The 23,487-nt window shown below is 36.7% G+C and overlaps 1 protein-coding gene and 1 pseudogene across 30 annotated transcripts in view; both read left to right on the plus strand.

Moving 5' to 3' along the window:
- The window catches only part of LOC117402333 (dystonin-like), a 205,066-nt gene that overhangs the window by 109,082 nt on the left and 72,497 nt on the right, over positions 1-23,487 (plus strand). For 22 of the 30 annotated variants that reach the window (XM_059023930.1, XM_059023934.1, XM_059023932.1 and 19 more), the window contains 13 exons: positions 1,605-1,767; positions 2,314-2,397; positions 2,486-2,590; positions 3,051-3,149; positions 5,747-7,486; positions 12,722-12,871; positions 15,423-15,511; positions 15,607-15,730; positions 16,510-21,363; positions 21,460-21,609; positions 21,866-22,081; positions 22,243-22,392; positions 22,724-22,957. In XM_059023930.1, the coding sequence (XP_058879913.1) occupies positions 1,605-1,767; positions 2,314-2,397; positions 2,486-2,590; positions 3,051-3,149; positions 5,747-7,486; positions 12,722-12,871; positions 15,423-15,511; positions 15,607-15,730; positions 16,510-21,363; positions 21,460-21,609; positions 21,866-22,081; positions 22,243-22,392; positions 22,724-22,957 (8,158 nt within the window). The remainder of the gene's footprint in view (positions 1-1,604; positions 1,768-2,313; positions 2,398-2,485; positions 2,591-3,050; positions 3,150-5,746; positions 7,487-12,721; positions 12,872-15,422; positions 15,512-15,606; positions 15,731-16,509; positions 21,364-21,459; positions 21,610-21,865; positions 22,082-22,242; positions 22,393-22,723; positions 22,958-23,487) is intronic. The other 8 variants (XM_059023950.1, XM_059023957.1, XM_034921305.2 and 5 more) reach the window with 3 other exon arrangements.
- Positions 7,501-12,715, plus strand: LOC117402335 (plectin-like; annotated as a pseudogene).

The raw sequence follows: 23,487 nt of genomic DNA on the forward strand, positions 1-23,487 counted from the left end.
AAAGATATGAAACTGTAATTTTTTGTGAAGAATCAACAACAAGTGGGACACAATCATGAAGTGGAACGAAATTTATTGGATATTTCAAACTTTTTTAACAAATAAAAAACTGAAAAATTGGGCGTGCAAAATTATTCAGCCCCCTTAAGTTAATACTTTGTAGCGCCACCTTTTGCTGCGATTACAGCTGTAAGTCGCTTGAGGTATATCTCTATCAGTTTTGCACATCGAGAGACTGAAATTTTTGCCCATTCCTCCTTGCAAAACAGCTCGAGCTCAGTGAGGTTGGATGGAGAGCATTTGTGAACAGCAGTTTTCAGTTCTTTCCACAGATTCTCGATTGGATTCAGGTCTGGACTTTGACTTGGCCATTCTAACACCTGGATATGTTTATTTGTGAACCATTCCATTGTAGATTTTGCTTTATGTTTTGGATCATTGTCTTGTTGGAAGACAAATCTCCGTCCCAGTCTCAGGTCTTTTGCAGACTCCATCAGGTTTTCTTCCAGAATGGTCCTGTATTTGGCTCCATCCATCTTCCCATCAATTTTAACCATCTTCCCTGTCCCTGCTGAAGAAAAGCAGGCCCAAACCATGATGCTGCCACCACCATGTTTGACAGTGGGGATGGTGTGTTCAGGGTGATGAGCTGTGTTGCTTTTACGCCAAACATAACGTTTTGCATTGTTGCCAAAAAGTTCGATTTTGGTTTCATCTGACCAGAGCACCTTCTTCCACATGTTTGGTGTGTCTCCTAGGTGGCTTGTGGCAAACTGTAAACGACACTTTTTATGGATATCTTTAAGAAATGGCTTTCTTCTTGCCACTCTTCCATAAAGGCCAGATTTGTGCAGTATACGACTGATTGTTGTCCTATGGACAGAGTCTCCCACCTCAGCTGTAGATCTCTGCAGTTCATCCAGAGTGATCATGGGCCTCTTGGCTGCATCTCTGATCAGTCTTCTCCTTGTATGAGCTGAAAGTTTAGAGGGACGGCCAGGTCTTGGTAGATTTGCAGTGGTCTGATACTCCTTCCATTTCAATATTATCGCTTGCACAGTGCTCCTTGGGATGTTTAAAGCTTGGGAAATCTTTTTGTATCCAAATCCGGCTTTAAACTTCTCCACAACAGTATCTCGGACCTGCCTGGTGTGTTCCTTGTTCTTCATGATGCTCTCTGCGCTTTAAACGGACCTCTGAGACTATCACAGTGCAGGTGCATTTATACGGAGACTTGATTACACACAGGTGGATTCTATTTATCATCATTAGTCATTTAGGTCAACATTGGATCATTCAGAGATCCTCACTGAACTTCTGGAGAGAGTTTGCTGCACTGAAAGTAAAGGGGCTGAATAATTTTGCACGCCCAATTTTTCAGTTTTTTATTTGTTAAAAAAGTTTGAAATATCCAATAAATTTCGTTCCACTTCATGATTGTGTCCCACTTGTTGTTGATTCTTCACAAAAAATTACAGTTTCATATCTTTATGTTTGAAGCCTGAAATGTGGCAAAAGGTCGCAAAGTTCAAGGGGGCCGAATACTTTCGCAAGGCACTGTATTTACATCATTTAATATGATTGTTTTGTTCATTGCTAATCAGGCTACGTGACTTGGAGTGTACATGCAAATCTCTAAAGTACTACAAAGACACCTATCATGCGCTAGATGAATGGATAAAGGAAATGGAAGACACTCAATTGAAGATGCAAGAAAACCAGCCAGAAGACAGCAAAGCACTAGCTGAACTGCTGAACCAGCAAAAGGTAAGAAAGAGCTTCAACAGACCGCATTAGTATTAACAATTCAGTTGTTTTAAAGAAAATTGACTTATTCTTTATCTATGTAAAAACACCTTGCTGTAAATCGACTTCTAAAAGTTTACAACGCATAGCATTTTTTTTATTATTATTTCAGCATACAACACAAGAGTCAGACATCTTGCTAATGTGCGCACATTTGAAAATTGGTGGTGGTGGAAAGTGGAGTGGAAACAAAACAGAATTCTGTGAAAGCAGTGGTTGTCAACCAGCAGAGCGGGCGTGTAAAACTTTCTAGGGCTGAGCTGTCAATACAGTTTCACAGCAATAAGGCAGTATCAAAGTGTAATGCATTGTATGAATCACAGGCAATTTTATGTTAAGGTTCATTGACTGTTCTATGCATGCCACTCTGTACCCACACAATGGATCAGTTTGTGGTGTGTGAAGGTGCATCATCTTCTAAAAAATGAAAAGTAAGAACATATGAAGAGAGTTGTTTGGAACTGGGAGATCCTTTGCTGGAACTGTTGTACCTTGTTTCTCTTACAGGTCCTTGTTTCAGAAATTGAAATGAAACAAAGTAAAATTGATGAGTGTCAGAAATACTCAGAGCAATACTCAGCTGTGGTGAAGGTAAGGAAACTCCTGTCACGTCAACAGTTTTTTTTTCTTCTTGACAGTATTGAGTTTTGTAATAATGGCTTTGTGGTCCTTTCTGTAGGACTATGAGCTTCAGTTAATGACCTACAGGGCAATGGTGGATTCACAGCAGAAGTCCCCAGTCAAGCGACGCAGGATGCAGAGTTCATCTGATGTAATACAGGAGGTAAAAGATAACAAAAGTGCCATTATAACATAGATAATGTAGTGATTTAAAGGAGTGATAACCACAAATATATTAAAATACAAAGTAATTATTAATGTAAGCAACCTAATCACTGATGAGAGGGGTTGTATCCTAGCTTGTTTATTATTCGTTTCTTAAGTACATTGCTGTAGATTTTTCAGTTGCTTCTTACTGGAACCTCCTGATCTGTATATCACATAGTCTGGTTGCAGCTACACTATTGGCACTCAAGAAGTGATTAGGATCTAGGAACTTGTAGCAACTTTTGATCTATGGTGTTGCATTTAAAAATCATAATACATAATACAAATTAAAGTATAAAAGGGAAATAACTCAAATATTTTCAACTGAAAAAAAGGGGAATCAGTCATAATGTTGTTAGCACTAATAATAGAGTTGTAAAATGGATAGATATTAATACCTCTATTTATTGCAACAGTTCATGGACCTACGGACCCGCTACACTGCTTTGGTTACCCTCATGACTCAGTATGTGAAGTTTGCTAGTGAAACCTTGAAGAGAACAGAGGAGGAAGAGGTAGGAGATTAACTGACTGAGTGTAGCCTAAATATAAATGTTGTTCCTAGAGTCACACACAAGTATTGCTGTACATACATAAGTAGGAATGTAAATGATTTAAACGAACATCGCAATTCTCACATTATTATTAAAAATATATATTCTTTTTTATAAGTCATATTGATTCTTAAAAATATATATATATCCAAGTTAAGTTGTTTTTTAGTTTGAGCTTGTTCGTTTGAGGTGAAATAGGTTCAAGGACAGTATTTGCATAGTCCGTTATTAATTGTTTCTTGTACTGCAGCTGTTAAATATAATCACAGAAAGTACATATACTCAGTAAAGCTTTCATAACTTGAACTTATTTTGTGAATTTACCTAAAAATTGGTAGAATATTTTATATCAACTTAAAATTGATACCTCAGAGAATTAAACACACAATTTGCTTGCTTTCCATTGCTCTTTTGTTTAATCCTTTCAACACTAAATAACAATGCTGAAAGAAAATCCTAAGGTAACCAATTGAATATTATTTGTCTTATACAGTAGTCCGTTGCGTATCCGACTCCGGTGGGATCAGAGTAAGGGCGAATATATAAAAAGTCGGATAAATGAATCCTGTTTTAAATACCATTTTACACAGCTATAACAATTACTATATTCACACAATTTTTGTTTTGAGATTCAGCTGTTATTAGGGCGCTCCCCTAAATCCCTTGTGAACAGGATTTACATATCAACACACTGACCAGCAGTGGTAGCGCACAGAGTACATACAACACAGTGTACGAAAACTTTGGTGGGATCTACAATCTCTGAACTAATCTCTGTTCAATAATAAACAAACTCCGGGTACTCGCCCGGCTGTCAGCGGTTTCAGCTTGCTTACTCGCTCTTTGGTATCCCACCCTGGTTCTGGTTATCACTCACTCACTCACTCACACACTCACTCACTCACTCACCCACTCACTCTCCCACTCACTCACTCACCCACTCACTCACTCACTCACTCACTCACTCACTCACTCACTCACCCACTCACTCTCCCACTCACTCACTCACTCACTCACTCACCCACTCACTCACTCACCCACTCACTCACTCACTCACTCACTCTCCCACTCACTCACCCACTCACTCACTCACTCACTCACTCATTCACTCACTCACTTACCCACTCACTCACTCACTCACTCACTCACTCACTCACTCACTCACTCACCCACTCACTCACTCACTCACTCACTCACCCACTCACTCACTCACTCACTCACTCACTCACTCACTCACTCACACACATGCACACTGTACTGAAGAGCTTGATCATGGCTGATAAACGGTTAGGGCGGATATGTGAAGGGCGGATACATGACGGATTACTGCACTAAAAAAGTTAGACCCAAGTCTGGTTTACCGGTGTGTAGTGTTGAAAGAGTTAAGAACAATGCAGTACATGCTTCCAAATATTTAAAATCTTTTACCAGCACTGTTTAATGTCCACATGTACTGCACAAAGCTTTTAGGCTTAACTGTTTCTTTGTTTTAATTTCTCTCTGAACAGACTAAGAAACATGCATGGGTGCAAGAGACGAACAGCATGAAACCAGTTAAAGAGTAATTAGCAGGGTTCCGGAAAATCTAGTGTTACATGTCCCCACATGTTGCTACAACTGTTAAAATAATGTACCTGTCCTTTTTCTTTTCATTGTTAACATCCTGATAACTTTTGACACTTATAACTTTAAAGTCTCTTTTCAAAGCTCTTTTCAAAATGACCGCTCTAGTGTGCTGGGGTTTGAGATCGATCCTCTAAATCACTGCATGAAGTCTAAAAAAATAAAATAAATAAATAACATAATTGCTCTTTTCTGTTCCATACCACATCATGGATCATTATTGCTGTTACTTGTTTGACAATGTGGGCACTAATCTGTACACTATCAGTGCACTAGAGCAGCCATTTTGAAAAGGGCTTTGATACAGTTATAAGTGTAAAAAGTTGTCAGGATGTTAACAGTAAAAAGAAAAAAAAATGACAGTTATATTATTTAAACAGTTGTAACAAAACGTGGGGATGTGTAATGCTATATTTTTCAGAGCCTTCTACTTAATCTTTAAATGCTATATGTGTCTCATAGAGAAATTTAGCTTTTTTTTTCTTGTACACCTTGTGTTACCTGTATACTAGTTTTGCTTTAGTTGACTTAAATATCATTAAAAAAAAAATAATAATAAAAAATCACCATTTTATACACTGAATAAGTAGTGGAATCCACTGCTTATGGTAAAGTAAAAAAAAAAAAAAAAACATTTCAAAAGGCTTTGAAAACTGTTTGTCTGTCTGTTCAGACCCCACTTTAACTTCCTCTGTACCTAAGTGGAGCTTTCACAATAGGTAACCTTGATTACTGGTCAAATCGAAATGCAAGTCTTGGACCTGTCTCTGCAAAAGTGAAATCAATATAATTCTTGCAATTTTTCCTGGAAATCAAATGGGCAGCAAAGTTATCCGGTCTTTATTCCTTTCTTCTTCGTTTCTTGCATTAAGTTGTTACATTTTTAATTAAAGAAAGGAAATGTCGTAACTAATAACCTGTGCTGTTGTGCCCAGTATTCTTCTGACGAAGGTGAATTATATCCTCCAATGGAGACTGAATATGCTTCTAATGAACCAGTGAATATTGGAAGATCAGTGAAGAATGCAGTACCCACTGCTTTACCAATTGAGACAGCAGGTACAAATAAAAGAGACTTGCCAATACTCACAAATACACATGAGGATGGTTCTTTTCCAGCTACAGAAAAAAAAGAAAACGAAAGGGATTCTTCACCTTTTGAGGCTGTAATGCAGGATACCTCAAGTATTCCAGAATGCTCAAATTATATTTTTCCAATGGATACTATTAAAGGCACTATAGGTGTAGCAGACAGCGCAGTCAGCCCAGAATCAACTGTTGTTCCTAAAAAGGAACACACACAGGGCTTAAAGAAAAAGTCACGCAAAGCAGCAGGGACCAAGCAAAACAAGTGTTGTCCAGCTACTTGTATTGAAGATCAAGAGGAAAACCGATCCATTCTAACAGAGATCACTAGTGGTAGCAAAGATCCTGGAGTTTACTCAAGGGCTCTGCAAACACAATTGGTTGCACAAGTGCCCTTGGAAAAATCTGCCCAAGTTAGTGTGAGGAAGGCCTATCAAGGCCAAGATAATCAAGCGAGTGAAGTAAAAATATCTGATTTTGAAGAAAAAGGAGGACCGCAAAGCAATCTTCCCACGAACGTGGACAGCCAGAACATTTCTAATACATTTGGAGATGAAATCCAGTTTAACATGGGAGAATATTATCCAGAACAGTATGCTGACATACAGGTTGTAAAGACTGATGAAAATGCTGAGATTGTCAGTCATAGATCTTCTTCATTGATGCAAAATAATAATAGCACCACAATTGATTTGAATTCTGTTTTACAAATTTTTGAAGAGGGAGATGAATTAAGTTGTTATCAAAAAGATCTAGTTAGCAGAGAGAGGAAAATGTGTAGAAAACCAGAGAAACATCATGATACAGTTTTATGTGTAATAAAAGATACATCCTCATTTACTGTGTCAGATGAAGATATAACTGATGAGATTACTGTTGAGTATCTTGGCATGATGAAAGATCAACAACCACTTTCAGGTAGTTTTAGTGTTGCAAAAGCAGAAGAATCACTGGACACCAATAGCACAGTATCTGCAGTAAGGTTTGACAGAGTATTAAGTAATAAAGAACATATATTTAAAAGACCAGGTGTCACACTGAAAGATGAAGCACTAGACCATCAGTTTTCTCAGGAGACAGACCATGAAGAAGGTAGACATTTACAAAGTGGCACGAACAGGCCACATACCTCAACTGAGACAGCAGACAATAAACATCCCACAGATGCACGAATGGAAAAGGAAGGAAAGACTGTGAAAGATACCATAGGTGTTTATAACAAGGCAACCCTGATCATGGATAGCAGACAACAGAAAACTGAGGGAATATCTTATAAAGAAAGCATTACATGTGGTATAAAAGATAAACTACTTGAAAATCAGCCAGTCAAAGATGAACATTTCATTGAAATAACTTCCCCTGAACAAAAGGCTTCTAAATCTACAGCAGGCCAATCAGCTTATGAGGGTGAAGGAACTCGAAGCTTTATGTCGGACAGTATTGGTCAATACATTGAATTAACGGGACAAAGGAATTTATTAAAGAAACTTAAAGAGGGGGAAGTAATGACTAAAGCCTTTAAACAATCACAAATATCTACAGAACACCAAAGATTGGAAAATGAGGCCCACCTAAAAGATAATAAAGAGGTACTTATTTGTTATACTTAAAAAATAAAAATTGATAATCTACTCTTGAAAAATCGGTGGTGGTTTAAAACTTGATTTGTCTTCATTATTAGTGTATTCTACTTAATGAAACTAAAAAGTATGTATTAGTACTGTAATTATATTACTTTTTTCTTTACAGACTCCTTTTCCAAGGAAACCTCCCAGTCAGTATGACACATTTCAAAATTGATTAGTCTTTATCACACTTTATGTACAGTATATACAGCAAACACAAGTGTATTCAACCAAAAACGGACTACTTTCCTTTGCAAAGCCTTTTCTTGTAATTCACCTACAGTGGTCTTTTTTTAATAGATTGTCAGCATGAGCTGCTAGTATGTAAAACTGCCTTTTCACAGCCGGTATATATTCCTGACAATACATGATTTGACAAAATGGTGAAGGCCAAAAGGTTGATTTACTATTTATATCTGTACTTCAGGCATTTACAAAACTGTTTTATTTCCTTATAGGATACATCACTAAGGTGTTGTATTTTCCCTTTACTGCTATATATTTAAGTCCTGACATCTTTTAATCTAAAGATTTAAAAAGTATGCCTCTTTTTTTAAGTGTATGAAGATTTAGAATCTGAATATTTTGGGCTTGAGCTGCTGGATTGCAGATACAATAGAGGTAATCTTTTGTGTCATTGGTGGTGATGGATATTTTCGAACACAAAAAGTATTCATTTGGATAATGATGTAAGACTTTGGGTTGGCAGGTGGTGGGTGAAGCTTTAGACCCATGTAAGTATTTTTAACATTTTGAGGAATACTTTTGAACCAGTTTCCTCACCATAACGCAAGCATACAGGTTTTATTTTTTGTTATAGAAAAAAAGCAGTGCGTGTTGTCGACCAGTCAGCCTGTTCAGAAAACATGGAACAACAAAAGGCAGTAAAAGACAAAGAAACCTTAAAGCTGAGACAGCTGGTAAGAAAACTGGAGTACGTATTAGAGGAAATCAAGAAGCAGAAGGATCAGTTGGAATATAAACTCCACAAAGTGATAGCAGCTGCTGAAAACGAGCTAAAAAAACAAAGAAGATTATTGACGACATAACCCTTCAAAAGACAAAGGCAGAATATGAAGCAAAGCAGTACCACTTGGAACAGGAGACCACAGTAAAGAAGGAGCAGGCCTGTCAGCTCACGAAACAGTCAGAGGTCATTTTGTTAAAACAGACAAGAGAAAGAGTTCAAGAAGAGTTCAAGCAAAGGCAAAAGGAAGAAATAACTGGTCACCAAAAGGCCAAAGACTTGGAGGACAAACTTGGGCAGTGCAAGGAAATGGTGGAGGATCTGAGTATTCAAAAGAAAGGCCATGAGCATCAGCTGCAGATACGTCAGGGGGAGATATAAACACAAGATGAAATTCCAAGAATCTGCTGTTAAGCTAAAGTTTGATAAAAAAAAAAAAAAGTCAAGGGAGCAATCCTATAGCACAGAAACGACAGAAAGGGAGAACAAATACCTTTGTCACAAGATACAGCAACTCAAAGCATTTAACCAAAACATTCTTAACAACAAACTAGAGACTCAAAAGGAATTAGACATGGAAGAGGCCGAGAAGGAGAAAACTGTTGCAAAGCATGAACTGCAGAACAGCAAAACTCACATCAGTCAATTAGAGAATGAGAAAATCAAACTGAAGGCCAGTGTTAGTCAGACAGATAACATTCAGAAGGAAATGTCATTGGAGAATGCAACACTAAAGCAGATATTGGGGGATAGTGAAAGAAAACACGCACTGTAGAGAAAGAAGACACATTTCTTAGAGGACAGATAGCTAGCAACAGAAAGGAAGTTAGCAGCTTGAAAGAAACATTGTCAAAGCTTGAGACGGCAGTGAGTGCTGAAAGTAGAAAGGAAAAATGAAATGGTGACCATGCAGCAAAATCAGAACAGCCAGCAAGACTCCAAAGTGTTGGTATTGAGGAAAAGGGCTGATTCCGAAATTGAATCCCTGAGGAAGCTGGCTGAATCGGAAAAGGCAAAATGTGATTTACTCACAAAGGAACTGCAAATAACTAACATTGACTACATCCAATGAAAAAATAAAGAAAAAACTCAACGAGGAATTAAAAATGATACAATTCTCATGAGAGGTATATTCTTTCACATATTGTCTACAACTTGGTGGGAATCTTTTGTCTTTGGCTTGGAACAACTGCATATCCTTATGCAAAATATGCTTTTTATTATAGGTTAGTATTGACCATAGTACATATTCATGTTTTTACTGTTGTCGTTGCAACATTTTTACTGCAGCCGTTCAATTTTGTTTTTTTTCCGGGCAGTTGATTTTGCAATAAATCTTAAGACAAGATCTATTTGCGTACATTTGGCTTTCAAACTGTATTCCTTTTTTTCTTTTTGGTTTCCAAAATGCTGTCCTTTCCTTCTTACTGTACATTTTTTTGTACATGTCCCAATATTTTTCTCATTGTTCCCTTGTTTATAACGGTTCTCACACTTTCATGTTTTTAGATGAAGCTGGAAAAGGAAAGCATTTTAAATGAGACAGAAAGGCTTAAAAACAAATGCAGAGATTTCAATGTCAAATTTAAAAATCTTGAAAAGTCATACAGTGTTCAAACCTCACAAAGCATCCTAATATCAAGCCAACACACAGACATACATCATGCAATTTCACAGAAGGATTTTGCAGTCCTAAGACAGACAACCTCAACATCCTGGGGAACATTATGTGAATGGAGATGACAAGTAATAATGACAGAGACCTTTTCTCAGTTCACCACCTGGCAATGTTGGGAACAAGCAAAGCAGTAGAGTCGTTGCATTCACAAGGAGACACATTTAAACAGACAGACTGGAGCCAGAACCGGACTGAAGAAAAATGGAAGTTCCAAGGTCTCAGATATTATGTAAATGCTAGGCAGCTGGTAGAAGCTAAACTTTTAGACAGTGACACTGTTAAAAAGCTTGAGTTAGGAATGTTAACAGTTGAAGAGGTACAGAAGTCTCTTGAAAGATTCATAAGCAAAAAGTCTGCAATAGCTGGCTTGGCTTATACCTGGATTCTAGCAAAAAGAAGATGACACTAATGGATGCAGCAAATAAAGGTTTCATTGCCAAATCGTATGCCTTAGAGTTTCTAGAAGCCCAAGCTGCAACAGGGTTTATCATTGATCCAATGTCAGCCAATATATATACTGTGGATGAAGCAATACAAAGGGGTGCAATCGAGGCCGATAACAAGGCTAAGTTACTGGATGCTGAGAAAAGTGTCACTGGATATTTGCATGCTGGCAAAATATTGTCTGTGTTACAGGCGATCGAGAACAGGCTTCTCGAAAGACAGAAAGACAAAAAAAGGCTGCCTGCTGAAATCACAGCTGAACAAGGCTTTTTAAATGGTGTTATCCTGAAGCATTTGTGTGAGCCAGCTAGCAATCCAAGGGGTTTCCACAATCCAAATACCGGACAAACAATGTACAACTCCGAACTGATAACAATGTGCTTGTATGATGTAGATGGGGGAGTTTTACTCCTGTCTATAGGCGATAGACATGTTTCAAGTTCTTCTCCAGCAAAAGGTCACAGAGTCTCTGTCATTGACAGAGATGGCAATGACAGAGATGACAGCATATGAAGGATATCGAACCCAACACATTAACAAGAAGACATACCTGGAACTTTCAGAACAGGAGTGTGAGTGGAAAGAAACGGAAATAATAGATTCTGCTGGTGTTTCCATACATTTTGTGAAAGTGGAAGGCAATTCAGTGTTGAAGATGCCCTGAGACAGGGTTTGATTAACCAAACTGAAATTGCTAAGTATAAAGAATGTAAGCTAGCGATCACAGAGTTTTTTTTTATTTCAAGGCATGCCAAGCCAAAAGTCATTGATAGCCCTATTGCAGGCATCTGGGATGCGTCCTCCAATAAAAGACTTACCATTTATAAAACCTTGCAGCAAAATCTGGTTGAAAGATTCACAGCTATATGTCTTTTGGAGGCCCATGGCTGCATAGGTGACATTTACGATCCATCAACTGGAAAGAAGTGTTTGATCTCTGAGGCTTTAGAAAAGGGCTTGCTCAATGAAGCATTGGTCAGACAGATCCAGCAGTCTGAACATGCCTACACTGGAATCGTGGACCCACAGAGCAACTCTGTCCCTAACAGAAGCAATGAAAATGAACTTATATACCAAGGATGTTGGTTACAGATTCCTAGAGTTTCAGTGCTTGACTGGTGGCTCCATAGATGTAGAATCTAGCAACAGAGTTCCGATGGCAGAAGCTGTCAGAAGGGGCATCACTGATACTGCCACTGCATTGAAGCTTCAAGATGAAAAGTATCATACTAAAAGCCTGACCTGCCCTAAAACAAAAAGGAAAATATCCTTCAAATATGCTACTTCTCGGTACTATGTTTGGTCGTATTGATCGTCTCTTTTTAGAAGCAATATAACACTGTTCAGAGGATATTTACACAAAATGTATATGAAATGATTTTAAGGGGTAGTATTTTTTATTGTATTAAAAGCATTCTTGCTTTTTTTCTGAGATTAGAACAATTTGTTACGTTAACCCTTTCAGTCCTGGTATGTTACTTGTCGTCATAAATCATGCTGGAACCTCATGGGACTCTTAAGGCCCAGTCTGAGGGAGTGTATAAATATATGAAAAAACTGTTCTCATGTATACTCAATAAATGACTTCCTTTTTGAATTACATAACTTAATTTAGTATTCTTCAGCTTGACAAAAATAATTCAGGACTGTTAAAAAAGAAAGGGTTAAAAAATAATATCATCTTCTTATTTCTAAGAAAGGAAAAGTTCACAATCTTGATTATGAATCCCGACCAATTTGCAAGCACGCACTTACCAACATGAAGATCAGCTCTATATAAAATGTGATTCCCTGAGTCTCAACATTATTTTCACTTGTAAATTTCGGGTACTATGAATAAAACCTGCTTTGATACAAAGGCAGGGTCAAAGTGATGAGAACGATCTTACACTGTATAAATGAAAAACAAAAATGAAACACAAAAAACATTAGTTCGTGAAATGGCTGGGAGGTTTACCTTTTATAAAAAACATGTTGTTGTCTTTAAGGTTGGTGTTGGGTGTCCATATACAGTTTGTTTCTAGTGTTCTCTATACAACTGTTTTTTTGCAGCAAATAAACCACTACAGCTAACCTAATGGTTATGTTGACATTTTTTCCTGACACCCAGAAATCTGTTGAGGAAGAGAAGAAAGAGCATGGTGAAAAAGTTAGCAAGTTGTTAAACTGGGCATCGAATATGAAAAAAACCAACATTAAAGAAGAGAAGCTCTTGCAGGATGAAAAAAATGTCACAAAAGACACTTCTTATAAGCCTCAGGTAATAACATACTGTATTATTGAGTGGATAGGCCCATCTTTCTAATTTTGTACAGGAAATCATCTAACTCATGATCGATCTTACAAATGACAGTAACTGTTTGCTTTGTACTAAAACATCACACAGTTTTATAGGTGCTCCAGTTCTTTAGGGGTTTTGCGCCCTAGATATTTTACAAAAATGACTAACGTAACCAATTTATATATTCATTAAAAAACACTGAGAAAACAACTTCTCATTCTCAAAGGCAATAACAACTGTAAGGTGTTAGTACATTTATATACCACAACCCTACTCACGAATTATGCTGTTTGTGAGAGAATGGAGAAATCAATATACCTACCATTGGATTTGAGTTAAAGGAAAAAGGTTTGTGAATAGGTTGAATTAAACTAAAATATAAATATAGTTTTTCAAGTAGTGCTGTACAAAAAACAACTCAACTACATGTCATTGTTTCTGTTGTTTACCTTACATACATTTTTTTATATTAAGACACTTTCAAAATACAAAATGAATGTACATCTATATGTACATACATACACCTTGTATTCCTTTTGGATACTGTAGTGCAGGGGTGGCCACCCCTGGTCCTGGAGAGCCACAATCCTGCAGGTTTTCTAGGTAACCCATAATTATCTATTTCTGATGAATGCAAATTGTTGATCAATTTAGCAAGTTAATGTGTTCAGTTAAATCAGTGTTCAGTTAGGATGATTGAAATGCAACTGGCAACCGGGGGTTTAAGAGTCACGTATACAGGTGACATTTTAAACCTAGAGAAGGCTTTCCAAAGTGGACTAATTCCACCACCATTGTTCCTGAAGATTCTAGAAAGAGAGGATACATGCACAGACTTGATTGACCCAAATACAGCAGAAAGGGTCTCACTAATACAGCTTGTGCAGAGGAGTTTGGTTCATGGAGAGACAGGTCTGAGATTGTTGCCAGTGAAGAAAGGAGAAGATGGTAAAATAAACATGAATTTAAAGGAAGGAGCACTTTCAAAACAAATTAATAAGGGACATTTTAAAATCCAAGCCAGATGTAATGCAGGGGTGTAATTCCCTCATAAAATAATTATTAAAAACATTTGAAATAATTAGATTGTTTTAACAATCTAATTATTTCAAATGTTTTAATTACATCAACAAATAACCTTTTCTCTTTTGATGTGCCATAAAATGTCATATAATAATTACATAGCACTGTTTTGCATAGTGATTACACCTCAGTAATCCCTATTTGGGGTGAAGTGTAACAGCTTTTAAAATGCACACACTTGCAAAGGTTGAAAAAGTCTTTCCCTGGATACCCCAACAGCAGCATTTTCTTTTATATACAGACATTATGATGGGTAAAAAGGGAAACTTGAGTAAAAAAAGAAATAAAACTATAGTTTAAAAATAAAATATGACCTTGATACAACTTATTTTTCAATACAACCAATGTATATAGCAAGAAACATCTAATCACGTTGAACGCTAAAGGGGCAAACTGACATTTAGAAACGGTTCTACGAATGTCAAGTAGCATATTTTGATAGCATGTAAAAACAACAGGACAAACAAAACATATATACAAATAATGAACAGTGTTGTAAGTAAAATTATAGTTAAGCCTTGTTTTGAAAATTATTTTATGAGGGAATTACACCCCTGCATTACATCTGGCTTGGATTTTAAAATATTAATTTGTTTTGAAAGTGCTCCTTCTTTTAAATTCAGTTCCCAATTTAAGGGGTATATTCAATATTAATATACATATGAATGTACTTTATGATAAAATATATATATATATATATATATATATATATATATATATATATATATATATATATATATAATGTGTAATTAAAGCATTATTTTTGAACTTATAAAATTAAATTCATGTCTTCTCATTACAGCAGTGAAAACAAACCCCTATGAATCTTAATTTATATTAAGCATAAAATCATTAGAAAAATGACAAACAAAGCTACTGTTTCCAAGAGGGTAAAAATGTACTCCATATACACAGTATAATTAGTATATTAACTGCAGATAAGACAAGTGCAACTGGATAGTTCCACAATTACCAGAAAAAAAATGGTATCAATTGTATTGCTCTGAAAAGACCAAAATACTAAATGTTCTCTTTTTAAACAGGTGTAAAGAATGCATAGCACTTATGGAATACATTTTGATTATGAATGTACTATTAATAGAAAAAGATTTCCAGGGATTCTGGATTACTGTACAGCTGTGACCAACAGTTTTGCATCACAATTAACTCATTTTGCTTCATAAAGTCGAATGAAACCTGCTTCATAAAGTCAAATGAAACCTGCTGCATGTAGTTTTCCAATTAATTAATTCACGAAAAACTGACAAAAATTGAAAAATCTAATATGAAATACTTTACTACTATTATTTTGTAGTTTCTTTGATTACATGATGTTAAATAAAACATCTAAATTATGTTCATGTCGGTCTTTTTTTTAAAAAATATATGTGTGTGTATGATGATATATATATATATATATATATGTGTGTGTATGTTTTTGTTACAGGTTTCAATGGAAGAAGTAGCAACTAAGAAAGAACAAATTGCTGAAGCTTTGAGGACGACACAGTTAATGCTGGTGAAACACAGTGACAAGTTAGTTTTTTTTTTATTATTTAAACATGTATTGTACTTTGTATTCCAGTGCTATTAACACAAATAAATTGACGTGTTAAATATATTCCTTTCAGAATGACAGAAGAAGAAAGACAAGACACCAAAGAACAGCTGAAGTCTTTGCAGCAGGCATACAATGATTTATCTCGGCAGTCTGTTAATCAGCTTCCACAACCACAGAGCCTTCCTGCTGAACAGGTAGAATATATATTAATGGGAACTTCCCTGAGACCCATAGTTTGTGCCTGAGTGTAAAGCAGCTTAGATACAAGGTGACCAAATTGCATGAAAAATAACTAACATATCTGGTTTAATGCATGAGTTGCTAGTCATATTTAAGGAATGCAGAGGGGGCAGCATAGCTATTGTTAGTAATATGGTAAAGGTACATGCCCTGTTGGGCAACTTTAGATAACTTTATATATAATTGTACTGTATTTAGATTAGTGTTTTTAATAACAAGTCTCAAATAGAAGTTTTGTACATGTGTGTTTGGTCCAGTTGTGGGTTTATTCCCTTTTCAGAATGTATGTGTGTATAAACAGAGTATGCTGTAAACATGCATAGCATGAACTTCTAATATCACCCACATTCTAACTTTTCACAGAGAAACGGAGCATGATGGTTTTATCTTCACAGGTTTTCACAGGACTAAAATAATGCTTTGTTCTGCCTCTAACTAACTCTGTTTTGTATATTATGCGAAAAAAAGTGTTCCATTCACAGATGCATGCAAGCTTGTATTGTGTCCCCCTCTTCTTGCTGTTGAAACACTGACACAGATTTTCGCTTGTGCATATGAACTGCTAACATTCACGTGCTTTTTCTATTGGTAAGTACATATTTCTGTGTAACATCCATTTGATACCAAGAACAAATAAATTATATATATATATATATATATATATATATATATATATATATATATATATATATAAACCTTTTATTAAAGTATTCTATTTTTTCATCTTTCGTAGGATTATCAAACCATAGAAGGTCTTATAGACCTGGAAACTGGAGCTGTCTTTTCAGTTTGTCGCTCTATGCAGAAAGGTCTGATTGACTACACTACTGGAATCAATTTACTTGAAGCTCAGTTGATTACATCTGGACTCATCTTACCAGAATTGAGCGTGTGTTTGGATCTAGACGATGCTTTCAAGCATGGTCTTGTTGACAAACATACTTACAACCATTTACAGGAAATGAATGGAGCTAAAAGGTGTATTCTGAGTGCCAAGTATGCATCTGAACCTCTTCCACTAATTGCTGCTTGGAGAGATGGAATTATCTCAGAACAACTAGCCATTAGGATGATTGAAATACAACTGGCAACCGGGGGTTTAAGAGTCACGTATACAGGTGACATTTTAAACCTAGAGAAGGCTTTCCAAAGTGGACTAATTCCACCACCATTGTTCCTGAAGATTCTAGAAAGAGAGGATACATGCACAGACTTGATTGACCCAAATACAGCAGAAAGGGTCTCACTAATACAGCTTGTGCAGAGGAGTTTGGTTCATGAAGAGACAGGTCTGAGATTGTTGCCAGTGAAGAAAGGAGAAGATGGTAAAATAGCTTTAAAATCTGGTAGAGAGGTCAGCATATTGCGGGCTGTTCATGAAGGCCTTATTGATCGGGAAACCATGTTCAGACTGCTGGGAGCTCAACTATTTGCAGGAGGTATTATGGATCCCACAACAAATAGCAAACTAAACGTGAAGGAAGCAGTGCAAGAAGGCCTGATTGATCAAGATACTGCCTGCAAAATATTGAGCTATCAGGCCCAAAATGGTGGAATCGTCAATCCTTGCACTGGTGACAGGTTAACTATGGATGAAGCTGTTCAATGTAATTTAATAACATCCAGCAGTGCTCTGTTAGTTCTGGAAAAACAAAAGGCTTTTATGGGTCTTATCTGGCCTTGTTCGGGTGAAATCTTCACAGTATCAACTTCCATACAGCATGAGGTGATTACAAATGAACTTGCTTATAAATTGCTAAGTAACAGACAAAAAATAGCAGCACTCTATATTCCAGAGAGCTCTGAGGTAGTAAGTATTGAAGATGCAACCAAGTCAGAGATAATAGACAGCAATACTGCAGATGTTTTGAATTCTATAGTGATACCTGATGTCATTCCCGATATAGATGATTTAGATGAAAAGATTGCAACTTGGGTTTCTTCATGTGACCTTCAGCTAGTTAGTTCTCATGAATCGCAACAGAATCAAGAAATATCTGAATTGAAAAATACAAATTTACCATCTTCCTCAGAAGCCAAACAACTATTTATATCCTATTTAATGATAAATAGTTATATGGATCCCAAATTAGGACAGAGGCTGTTGGTATATGATAGAGAGTTAGCTAAAATAACCACACTTTTTACAGAGAATGCTGAAAAATCACACAATACTATGCCTTGTCTCAAACAATCTAGTGTCAGTCTAGACAAACATGATTGCAACGAGGCTGTAGAAAACCGTGTAAGTGAACAGTCTGTAGGCAGACATGAAAATAGAACTGATAAAGAACCAAATACCATGCCTAACCAGCATTTTCCAAGACAGGTGCAGGAACAGTTTATTTCAAGGTTACATGATTGCTTTTCTGAAGAAACAGAAAGCTATAAACACAGTGACAATAAGACACAAGTAGACAATGCTGAAGTGTATAACACAATGAACTGCAGTGAAGATGGTGTTGAAAAACAAACTCATATAAGTGCTGACAGGTATGTAGCTGTTTTGCCTTCTATAACCAAAGATCAATCACAAATACAGTTCCAGACCCCAAACCATCACCTAATCACTAATGCAAATATTGAAGGACAAGAACATCTATGTAATCAAAAACACATGATTGAAACTGGTTTAGATGGACCACACACATACAAAGAAATAGCAATGGGAAGTGATACTAAAGAAACAGTATTAGATGGTGATTTTGATATGCTACCTCACATGAGAGAATGCAGTCTTTATAAAGATGTTAAATGTAACTCATTTGCAAGTGTGTCCAGTGACATAAACGATAAGGTATCAAAAATACCCAATGATTGTGAATCTCAAAAAGCTGACTTGGAATTCTCAGGGAAGACAGGTATATTTACTAAAGGGCTGGGGAATGATGAAGAAGAGAACCTGTTGCTTTTGAAAGATGTTGAAAAGGGAAAGTTAGAGCAACAGAATGCTGCAAACATTCTCAAAGTTCAGTTGGAAGAATGTGGCATTTTGGATTATGCTACTGGTGAGCGATATGATCTTGATACAGCCTTAGAAAAGGGTCTTGTTGGCAAGGATACTATTTTAGATGTGTTAGCTTTGCAGTTCCAGGATGGAGGTATCAATGATGAACAAACAGGTGAAACTTTACCACTTAAGGAAGATGTGGCAAAAGGACTGATACCAAGCCATGTGGGACTTCAGATCGAAGAAAAGCTGGGTCTACTGGACAGGTTTTATGAATCAAAAACTGGAGAAACAATTACCATCAATGATGCTATACAACAAGGTCTGGTTGATAATGATGTTATAGAAAAAGCCTTACTTTCTGAGAAGGTTATCTATGCCACAATTGACCCAGAGAGCAATGATTTGCACAGTGTGCCAGAAGGAGCAGTATTTAGTCTTTTAAATGATAGCACAGCACAGAGGCTGTTGGAAGGTCAGGTCTTGTCTGGTGGAATTGTAGATCTTGAGCAAGGAAAACAGGTATCAGTGACTTTGGCATCCAAACTTGGGCTTATAAATGAGCAACTTGGTGAAGGGCTTCTAAAAACGGAAGAAGCAATAACTGGAAAAGAAGTAGATGATTCAATAAAACTGAAACAGATGGGCCTGCAGATGGAACTCAGTGGTATGCAGGACCCCGAGGTCCAACAACCCTTGCCTCTCACTGAAGCTATAGAAAAAGCACGAGTGGATAAAGACACAGCCCCCTCCATTTTATGTAAACAGTTAGAAGATGGTGGGATTGTTCAGCATGCATCAGGCTTGTGCTTGTCAGTGGGGAATGCTCTTAAGCATGGATTAATTGATCAGAACATGGTTTATGAACTATCTAAATTAGAAAACAACATTTGCAAAAACACTACACCAGAAACATTTGAGAACTGTTCACATGAAGTATCACAAGAACCAGCTGAATTTGCGGATGGAGATAAGTTTAGTGAGCATGCTGTTCCATATTCTGATCTTATCAATGGCAGTTCAATTGATATGCAGTCTGGAAAAAGATACCTAGATTTAAAAACATGCACAGAGGCTGAATACACAGGGCAGAATGTGCAGTTGAAAAAGTCTGGTGTAGATTTTGAGTCAAACATTATCCAAATTGGCAACCAGGAACACAATGAATCAGATAGGTCTTCCCCGTCACATGACAATAAACCTTCTGAACCAAACACATTTAAAAATACATCCAGCGAAACAGAAGATACCTCATCTTTATGTAGTTCACTGAATCATACAGATTACCTGAAAGAAAGAGTAGACAGTATTAAAATAGAAACTGAAATGTTCATGTCACACACTAGTGATTCAGGTTCATTGATCCGAAAGGAAAAATGTAAAGAAGAGAACTTCATGGATGCCCCAGCGCACAGCATACATTGCTATCTTAATGTAGCTGAATCTGTTAATACAGGATTTTGCCAAGCAGAGATGGATAGTCTTGCAGAGAGAGATCGTGAAAGTACTTCAGATGTCTCCAATGATCTTGTTAATGCATCCCCTAGTACTCAAATAAAATACGAAGTACAAGATAATAGAGATAATTTAGAGGTTAATACAAGTATGACAGAGGCCTGCACTGATCCACAGGTGGAAAATGGTACAGAAGTAAAAGCTTTTATTGTGAGAAATCAATATTTGCAAGATGATTTTAAGATACGTAGTGATATGAGCAATCATATTCAAGGTGGTGCAATGGACCAGTTGCTTGATTCATCTGAAAAAACTATTTTGAGAGATAGTAATGACTCAGTTAACAGCAGAGTTGTTACAGGTGATATTTGCACAGAGCGTAAAAGTATGGATGCTAATGTGGATTTATCCACTCAATTTACAGATTCTGTTGGTAAACTGACAGTCCAGTCTGACATCAGTAGCATTACAGATAGCTCTGCATCTGAGAGTGTGCAAACCTCTGATGTATGTAGTAAACTAAGGTCAAGTTTGCAGGAGTTGGTAAAAATAACAGTGGAGGATACTAATGCAAAAGTCTTACAAAAAGCTGAATCTCAGGTAGCTGAGGATATAATCAAAATGATAATAAGTATTCAAGAGTGCCCTACTGAGGAGAATGCAGTTTCACATGATGAGGAGAAAGGACCACAATTAAGTGACATTCATGACAAAAGTCCTGATGTTTTTACTGATTTATTGAAACAAGAGTTCCTCCACTCAAAGGCCGATGAACAGCTTGGGGCAAAGAAAGACTTGGCCTTAAAGGAGAAAATGCATGAGACAAATCCTGCTGCTGCTGCAGAACTGTTCCAGTCACAACTGCAGCAGGTCCAACTGGCTGCATCTCTCAATGATGACCCAGCAATGTTCAAAGAGTTGGCTGGCAAGCTCAGTGATATTCTTGGAGGAAATCTAGAATGTGAAAGGAACCAAACTCCTGGAAGTGCTAGAGGAGACAGAAGCAAGCAGGTTGCTGCAGCTGTAAATGAAACTCTAAACAGTGATGAGCCAGAGTTCTGTAACCTAACAGAAACTATCAAAGCACTGAGTAAGCAAGAAAAAGTGGAACAAGTCTCTGCTGATTTGTGTGAAGATACGCAGAGCCCCCAGAATAAAACTGAAACTAAAGGAGAACCTAAAGTAAGTAAATTGCAAAAAAAAAAAAAAAAAAAAGCATCTTTGTGTATTCGCAAAATTAAAAAAAATGATAATGCTTATTGCTTTACTTTCTAACAGTCAAACGGTGCTACACAGCACCATTTGAAATGCATCGGGAAGCTACAGGATCATTCAGAGGTACTTGAACTTCTGAAAAACAAACTGGACAGTCTAGAACCTCTTGGCAACAACTTGGACACATTAACAATTCAGCTTGAAGAATCAGAGGTTGGTTTTCTAGTTTCTTATAAATAATGACAGAAAAGCACTAACTCCACAATTAAACCCAAGCAAATATAAAATAGTGACCCACACTTCTAGCACATGCTGGATGGAATCACAATACACCGGATAAGAGCTGCATTTATATGGTGTATTTTCTTAGAATTTTCACAAAGCTTGCATAAGCCTTACAGTATACATTTTCTGTTTTCATTTGTTGGCTGGTCACAGGTTTGTTAAGCGTGCACTTTTTTGTTTTTAGTTGCTAGAATCACAGCTTTCTTCACTGGCTGGCACTCTAACCAAAGATCTGAAGACAGCGGATCAGTTATTAGAGTCTGCGAATGAATATGTTCCCATGCAAATACGCTGCGATCTGGAAATGGTTTCTAAAAATGTGCAGCTTGCTTTCTCTGATGCTTGCAAAATGTCCACAGAAAGAAGACATTTGGTAAAAGATGCTATTTACTCGGAAAAGGCAAGCATTTTGTTATTATAAACATCTCTGGTAAATAAATCTGTAATGGCAGCTTTCTGTTTTATTGATCAAATGAAAACACTGTGACAGCCAATAGCATTGACAGGCATTTATGATAGCTGATATTAACTTGTAACATATTATTATTTTTCCTTTCTCAGTCTAAATTAGCATATTCAAACCAAGAACTGCTTGAAAGGGTTCAGAAGCTTTCAGTTTGTATTGAAGAAAGTGCTGGAAGCATTACAAACCTTGATATCATGAACACTGATGATATGGAAACAGTGGAGCTCAGAATTCAGCAAAACAAGGTAACCATAATGAATTCAGCTTCAATTAAACTAGTGTTTGGGTTTTCATATTTGCTATAATAATACAGGGGTGGCCAGGCCTGGTCCTGGAGAACCACAATCCTGCAGGTTTTCTGGGTCTCTTTAAATCATCAATGGCCAAAGACCTAGGAAACGTTAGTGTTGACCAATTAAGAAAACAATTGGTTCAATTAAGTAATTGAGAACTCGGGTGGAACGAAAACCAGAAGACCCTGCGGCTCTCCATGACCAGGATTGACCACCCCTGTAATATGCAATATGCTAGTTTTTTTTATGCAAAAGTGATATATCTCTTTCTCCACATCTGCAGGACTTAGATAAAGCATTGTCTATCACAAAAAACCAGCTAGATGCAACAGCATTTGATGTTCAGTACTTCATATCTGAACATGCCCAAGATCTCTCTCCCACCCAAAGCAAGCTGCTGCTAAAGTCTCTTAACGCTGCTCAGAAGTCTTTCAAAGAACTCATGGAAGTGGTTTTGACACAACAAGACACTCTGATGCTTCATCTAGAAATAAGACAAGACCTGAGTAATCAGAAGGTTTGGTTTTTGAAGTCATTTGCTGTTTAAAGTAGTGTGTCCTTGAATGCAAGAAATATTAAAAAGACTGCCATTTTAAGATAAAAATTTGAAATAAAACATAAAGTGTTAAAAGTAAAAATAATGTATTCACCTTAAAACAAAAGAATGAAATCTAACTCTACAGTGGGCCCTATTTTCAATAACTAATTTTAAAAAAAGTTTTCACAAGGATTGTATTGATTAATGAAATTAAATTTTCAGTTCCTGAAACCTTTTGTTAACTTACAAAGGGTTGGAAGTTCATTCTCATTTTTCAAAGCACTGTTGAATTATAAAAAGACAAGCCTTAAAAAACATTCCTTAATATAGTTTTGTTTCACCCCTTATCTTCAGGATACCTCAGAATACCATTCCATCACCATCCTGTTACAAACGTGATGTGCTATGTGCAATAAACTTTAAAGATTAAACACATTTTATTTTGGGGTCTGTACAGATATGTATGTCAAAAACGTTTGGAGGTTAAGGGGTTACAAATTGTATTCCGA

This window comes from Acipenser ruthenus, chromosome 5 (assembly GCF_902713425.1).
Source record: "Acipenser ruthenus chromosome 5, fAciRut3.2 maternal haplotype, whole genome shotgun sequence".
NCBI classification, from domain to species: domain Eukaryota; kingdom Metazoa; phylum Chordata; class Actinopteri; order Acipenseriformes; family Acipenseridae; genus Acipenser; species Acipenser ruthenus.